The 7289-nt window shown below is 33.2% G+C and overlaps 1 protein-coding gene across 2 annotated transcripts; it reads left to right on the top strand.

The window, feature by feature from the left end:
• Positions 1 to 1280: 1280 nt before the first annotated feature.
• Positions 1281 to 5722, top strand: LOC133295151 (laccase-4-like). Of its 2 annotated transcripts, none has more exons than XM_061493946.1 (6): positions 1281 to 1391; positions 2607 to 2758; positions 3442 to 3686; positions 3801 to 3932; positions 4042 to 4965; positions 5325 to 5722. In XM_061493946.1, the coding sequence occupies exons 1-6, from the start codon at positions 1305 to 1307 to the stop codon at positions 5453 to 5455; spliced, it is 1671 nt and encodes a 556-aa protein (XP_061349930.1). In that variant the 5' UTR covers positions 1281 to 1304; the 3' UTR covers positions 5456 to 5722. The 2 variants fall into 2 exon arrangements, with proteins under 2 accessions (XP_061349930.1, XP_061349929.1); XM_061493945.1 differs by having other exon boundaries at positions 4039 to 4965.
• Positions 5723 to 7289: the final 1567 nt, after the last annotated feature.

Genomic DNA, 7289 nt, shown 5'->3' with positions numbered 1-7289 from the left:
ATCTTTTTTTATCTAACGGCTCTCGGATGAGGTGTTAAAATTAAAATTTGACATCGGTGTCAAAGGATCCTACCTCGTATATATATATATATATATATATATATATAAAGAAGCAGATGGAACAGAGAAGAGACAGGAACGTGACAGAGATGTTACTTACCCAACGTTGGTTTAATATTGGCTTTCAAACCAACCATGATGTACACAACCTCTATGGTTTGCTACCTGATAAATGACCTGAAACTGAAAGCCATTTCTCAACCATATTTTGTTTTGTGAGCTAAGCAATAAGCAGCTTCTAGTTACTTACCCTTTACCATTATTCTACATATATATTTGACTGAAAATTTATATTTTTCCTATCACTATAATTATAAACATCTATCCTTACCATTAAATGATCTAAAGATTGAGATTATGTCTTTTTTTAACGAATTTGGCACATTAATTAACCACTGATTGCTTTTCATACCTAATTCAGAGATACGAAATCTCAGTTTCTCTAAAACAGAAATAGTGATTTAAAAAGGAGAAGAACAATGTTAGCGAGATATAATATAAAAATCTTTAAAGGTCTATTACTTGCAAGCGTAAATTTTTGGGTTGAAATGATTATTTTATTTGATCGATGATTTTGGGATCACAAGTTTGATCTTCACCGTCTCTACTTTCTAGTGAAATTAAGTCAGCATAAAATAGAATATATAAAAAAATGGGTGTGTGGCTCTTGTACGAAGAAATATGTTAGAGATATATAATATAAAAATTATTAATAAGCTTTCACTTATAAGCTTAGACTTTTGTGTTGAAATTGTTTTTTACAAATAATAACAATAAAAAGTAAAAAAAAATCTAATGAATGACCAAAAACCTTAATTTTTGAAACTAGACCACGTGGTTAACTTTCTATGTTAAACTTACTTAGTGGGGTATAGAGAAATATTTAAAAGGCAGAACACAGCCAGTAAGCTTATCTCAAAGTAGTGATTATCAAACAAATGTGTCTAATTAAGGAGGTTAATAACTTCAATTCCAAAATACACCTATTCCCATTATGTACGACTTTATGTGACATGCAAGATATAATGAGATAACCTGGTTTAATTTGTCCTTTTCTCCCCCTACTTAGGCTTAATTTCCAAGAATGCCTCCATCACTCACCTAACCAAGTTAAAACGACGTGGTAGCAATGCCTGTTTCAGCCTATAAAAGCGTGCGTTGGCCAGTCATTTATGAATGCAACATAAATACATAAGTTGTACGATAAAAAAAAGATAGGTGCTAAAAGAAAGTGAGTGAGTGAAATGGATTCTTGGGTTCGAGTTCTACTTCTGATTGCTTGCATTTTTCCGGCTTTGGTAGAGTGCAGAGTGAGGCACTACAAATTCCATGTAAGTGAACCATTCTTTCTTGGCCTTTTGTGGGGTGCATTGCTTCATGCATTTTAGATGTGGCCCATTACTATCTCTTACTTTACTTGAACTACATTTTAAATGTTATAGTTAATATGATACATATTTAATGATCCAGAAAAAATTCTTGTTTTAGAAGCACCTAAGGATCTCTCTTTTTATGAGAGTGGAAGCTTAAGCTTTCATCAAGTAATTTTCTGTCAAGTTCTAAAAAAGATAGGTCTAGATTTTGTAGAGGTTGAGATCATTTTTCCATTGAAATTAAAATAATGATATGACAACTTCTAGAGCAGCTTAGGGTATTCCATTTTTATGTTAAATACATTGGTGAAATTGTGCTTGTATTGCTTTTTATGTTAAATACATTTTTAGGGTATTCCTCTTAAGCTAAATGCGAACTTGTGACTCCTCCATATTATTTAAGTAATAGGGTATGTTTGAATTTTATTTTTAAAAATAATTCTTTAATTTTCAGAATAAAAAAATAAAAAAACTTGTTTGATAAAGTTTGTTTTGTAAAAATAATTCTAAAAATTATATCTACATTTTAGTTTCTAGAATCAAATTTATAGATTATATTTCAATTGTTTCTGTCTTGTATTTTTTTTTAAAAAAAAACACAGAAAATACTTATTTTATTAACTACTCTATAAAATAATTTTAAGAAGAATAAAAAACAGAACATAATTAAACAGGTCATATTTATTTTTGTTTATTTTTTTTTTAAAAAAAAAAACTGTAATCCCCTAAAAATAATATAAGAATGTCCTTGGCGCAATTAGGCTATTCTGGACTTTCGAATCAAAGACTTCGCCAATACCAAATCATGGTACCAAAAGTCCAACTAATTAAAAGAGAATTAACAAGTTCTTTTTTTAGAGTAATTTATAAGAACATATATCATAACCTAAGATCAATGGCAACATCAATATTATTATTTCTGAAAGATTATGGTAACATAAGCTCTTATCTTTATTTTGTTATGCGCAAGTAGAGTAATCACAATTATTAATTTTGAAGCTTTGATTCTGTTTCAAAACTGAATATAACGAGTATCTTTAGAATTCTAGTTACATGGAAGGTATACCTCCTAATCAGCACCAAAAAATGGTTAATCAGTCTATTCTTTCCAACCACAAGCGTGCATTATAAAAGATTCCTAAGAGGGTGAGCTAATTTTGGTAATGGGTGCAGGTGGTGACGAAGAATACCACCAGATTATGTTCTAGCAAACCCATTGTCACCATTAATGGGAAGTTCCCAGGACCCACTCTTTACGCCAGGGAAGATGATACAGTGCTGGTCAAAGTCGTCAACCAAGTCAACCACAATGTTACCATCCACTGGTGAGATGTCAAATATTTCTTTTTATTTGCTTCACGTTACAGAAAATATTGCACAAAAAATAAGCAATGGACCTTATTGTAAAAAATGTTTTCATCTAATTACACAATATTCATATCAGTGTTATAAAAACTAGACCGGACTGGTCGGTCTGGTTGGTTGAATCGAAAATTGGATCACTGGTCTTTGCAAAAAAAAAAAAAAATTGGATCACTGACCATCAACTTGTCCGTTCGAGTCATCTAATCGATTATGCAAGTATATTGGTATGGAACATTAATCACCAGTCACAGCCATATGCTTATTATAATGTTTTTATTATTATATTTTTGGGAAATAATACTCTCATGCTACATGAGAGTAAATCATTTTTCTACACAAATTCATTTTTCGTGCCAATTAAATTTTTTTTTTCTTTTTTAATATAAATTATGGAACCCACATTTAACTCCTCTTTACTTTTTTTTCTCTCATACAATCCTACAACATAAGAAAACTTAAACCCTATATTTTAATATTCTATTGTATAAATTCAATTCAAAAAGGAGAACTAATAACTTATTGGTTGAACTAATAACTTAATAACTAAGTATCCCAGTATTACAACCGAGTTAATGACTGATTCGAATTTTATAACACTAATTGAAATTCAATACAATAATTAGAGTGATTACTACTTTGGCAGGCATGGTGTGAGGCAATTGCGAACCGGTTGGGCTGATGGGCCTGCATACATCACACAGTGCCCAATTCAGCCAGGCCATACCTATGTGTACAACTTCACCATTACAGGGCAAAGAGGAACACTTCTTTGGCATGCACATGTTAACTGGCTAAGGTCAACTGTGCATGGTGCCTTAGTTATCTTGCCAAAGCGAGGTGTGCCTTATCCTTTCCCAAAGCCAGATGATGAATTGGTTTTGGTATTAGGTGAGCTAAAATAATTATACCCTTCAGATTTTTCTATTCCCTTTTAAGTTACTTGGTCTTTCAATAGCATTAATTAGAACTTAAATTAAAATTCACTTTGGTGGTAAATTGTAGGAGAATGGTGGAAATCTGACACTGAGGCTATTATCAATGAAGCTCTAAAATCAGGATTAGCACCAAATGTCTCAGATGCTCATACCATCAATGGCCTTCCAGGGACAGTGTCCAATTGTTCTTCTACACACGGTATCTTTTGCTGTTCAACCATTATCTAAACTATGGCATGAAATATTTTCATTAATTTCAAACTAAGCTTCTTCCCTTTCTTTATTATTTTTGGGAATATATGTAGAAGTTTACAATCTGCCTGTGGAGAGTGGCAAGACCTACTTGCTGAGAATTATCAATGCTGCGCTCAATGAGGAGCTATTCTTCAAGATTGCTGGCCACAAGCTTACTGTGGTAGAAGTTGATGCCACATATGTAAAGCCATTCAAGATTGAAACAATTTTGATAGCTCCTGGCCAAACCACTGATGTACTTTTAACTGCTGACCAAAAATCTGGAAAGTACTTGGTAGCAGCTTCACCTTTCATGGATGCACCAGTGGCTGTGGACAATTTGACTGCTACAGCTACATTGCATTACACTGGCACTCTTGCTAATACCCCTACAATTCTCACCACCCCACCTCCACAAAATGCTACCCAAGTTGCTAACAACTTTGTCAACTCTCTTAAAGGCCTTAATTCACAAAAATACCCTGTCAATGTCCCACTAACAGTTGATCATTCACTTTTCTTCACTGTGGGTTTGGGGATTAACCCATGTCCATCTTGCAAAGCTGCAAATGGGAGTAGGGTGGTGGGTGCTGTCAATAATGTGACGTTTGTTATGCCAACCACTGCCTTACTTCAAGCACATTATTTCAACATCAATGGGGTTTTCACCACAGATTTCCCAGCAAAACCACCCCATGTGTTCAACTACTCAGGTGCTGGACCAGCAAATTTGAACACCACAAGTGGCACAAAGCTTTATAGGCTACCATTTAATGCCACAGTTCAGCTTGTTATGCAAGATACCGGGATCATTGCACCTGAGAACCATCCTATTCATCTTCATGGGTTCAATTTCTTTATTGTTGGTAGAGGACTAGGAAATTACAATCCCAAAACTGATCCAAAGAAATTTAACCTTGTTGATCCTGTTGAAAGGAACACACTTGGAGTACCAGCTGGAGGGTGGACTGCAATTAGATTCAGAGCAGATAATCCAGGTAAAAATTCTTAGTCCTAAATACATTATACCAGTAGAGGCGAGCTTTAAGTCAGTAGTAAGGTGGCTCCTTATGATTGGAAGGTCACGAGTTAGTATCCTCACAAGTCAGGGAATCTTATACAACGGAATTTTCCCTTTATATAAAACATATGCATCAAGCTTAGTATACTCTTAAAAATTGGCAATAAAAATTTAGGAATGAGTTTTTCACATAATTTTTAATATAAAACTTACGAATTTTTCACTGTCTGTTTTAAGGGAGCACCAAATTCATCATAGTACTTAAATATTTCCTATGCCTATTGGATCTTTTATCAATCTCTTCATAATTTTATTTTAATTCCTTGTATTTGACAGGAGTTTGGTTCTTGCATTGCCATTTGGAGGTGCATACAACATGGGGGCTAAAGATGGCATTTTTGGTGGATAATGGTAAAGGTCCTAAGCAATCACTGATACCACCACCGAAAGATCTTCCTAAATGTTGATATGCCAACCATCGATTAATTATGCAATATATGAAGGGAAGGCCTTCCAATTCAAAATGGAAAAAAAAAAAAAAAAGAAGAAAGCATTGGAGGGACATAGAGAAGCCAGGCAAAAGAAGAGAGTAAATGAGAAGAAAGGGTTATTTAATAAGAGAATACCCCCAAATGTTTTTATGAGAATTTGTTCAAACAGGTTCAATAAAATGGAGCGAGCATTTTGTTTTCCTCATACGAACACAATTTTTTAAGAGCCATTGCGTATGTATGGGAACCAACAATTGTACGCTTTTGTTGTTTGGAATTCAAGATGGTTATTTACTTCATTGAATCGTTGATCAGCTTGGCTGATTTTAGCGTTTCAGAATTGTTTGCAGGAAGAATATATGTCATTTTTTCGAGAGGGGGGGAGCGAAGGAAAAAAGATTAGATGCACAATTAATCAATTGCAGTCAGATGACAACATTAGAATTTAGAAACTACAAGAACTTTTCCCTTAAACGTTTTACTCGAGCAAATGGTATTATAAAATTTGTTGAAGCTAGACTTCGGCTAATAATAGGACCAATCAACTACCTAATATATTAGCAGATAAAATACTACACTTTTTGGAAGACCAGTCCCTCCATGGTCCGGCGCTTATGTAATTTTTTTGGAGAATCCGGTTTATCCATGGTCAGATAAACTCTTTAATAAATACAACTCAAAATTTTAAGGCGTCGGGATGAGGGTCTTTTTAATGATTTATATTCTTCACTAACACACTCTCTTACACTAGAGCCCTTTGGACTTGAAGCACACACCCTCTCACAGGCCCAATTTTTTGTTTATCTATGGACGCGTTTGGTACAAGGATTTTGGCCGGATTCTCGGGAAACTGAATTTTTTTAAATTTTAAATTTTTAGATATTATCGTAAACTGAATATAAAAATCATATTTTTGAAAATCGAGATTCTCGGACAAAAAAAAAAAATTCTTCTCTACCAAACGCTCCCTTTTTTATGCTTTTTCTTTAATTCCACTTGAAAATTGAGGGCGGTGATGATCGAACTCGTGATCTTGTGGTCACTGAAGCTCTGATATCATGTTAAGAACTACTTAACCCAAAATCTTAAGGTGTTGGGTAATAACCTTTTTAATAATTTATATTATTTTCTATATAAAGGAATAAATCTGTTTCAAATCATAGTCTTTTTAAATGTTACCGTGCATGTATCACCTTCTTTTTATTGCTTATTGTTTGTGTCAGCATTTATCCTTGTCTCCTCCATAAACATCATTAATCCACAGATTTCACGTTATCTAAGATACAAGATATAACCTTTCTGACAGCACTATCCACGAAAATATTATGTGGCTTATAAAAGCTTCTAACGTTATCGTATTATAGATTTCCCAACAATTAATTCCAATCTTCAAATACCACTATACCAATAAAATAAATGAAAAAGGTTTGTGGTTTTAAACAACACAAGTCGTATCTTTTTAGTGTTTAACACTGTCTTGTCTTATCAGTAAGACATAAATATAATATGAATTTTTTTCCTCTCTCCTCAGTCATGTCAATTTATGTGGAGAGACAAAAAGAGTAATTATTCATATTATAACTATTTCTTACTAGTAAGACATAGTGTTATAACTTAAAAAGACACAAATTTATGTCCTTTAGAAGAACATTCATTGAACCCTAAAATAAAATACAAAAATGTGCAACATAGATTTTAGACGAGTTACTCTGCATTTGGAATTTAGGATGAAGTATTATCCTTTATCTGATATCTATGTTGGTTCTTAAGAGTTTCAACAAATATGAAATGAAAACTACGATTCAATAGA

This window comes from Gastrolobium bilobum, unplaced genomic scaffold (genome assembly GCF_033153095.1).
Source record: "Gastrolobium bilobum isolate Gb01-03AN ecotype WA unplaced genomic scaffold, APGP_CSIRO_Gbil_v1 utg33915, whole genome shotgun sequence".
Classification (NCBI taxonomy): Eukaryota; Viridiplantae; Streptophyta; class Magnoliopsida; order Fabales; family Fabaceae; genus Gastrolobium; species Gastrolobium bilobum.
This window is presented reverse-complemented; position numbering and strand designations above follow the sequence as displayed.

Bases quoted from the DNA above. Each gene is read 5' to 3' on its own strand.
- LOC133295151 (XM_061493945.1), top strand. From the start codon at position 1,305: ATGGATTCTTGGGTTCGAGTTCTACTTCTGATTGCTTGCATTTTTCCG. The intron at 2,759-3,441 runs GTGAGATGTCAA...CTACTTTGGCAG, and splicing joins CACAATGTTACCATCCACTG to GCATGGTGTGAGGCAATTGC. The intron at 4,966-5,324 runs GTAAAAATTCTT...TGTATTTGACAG, and splicing joins ATTCAGAGCAGATAATCCAG to GAGTTTGGTTCTTGCATTGC.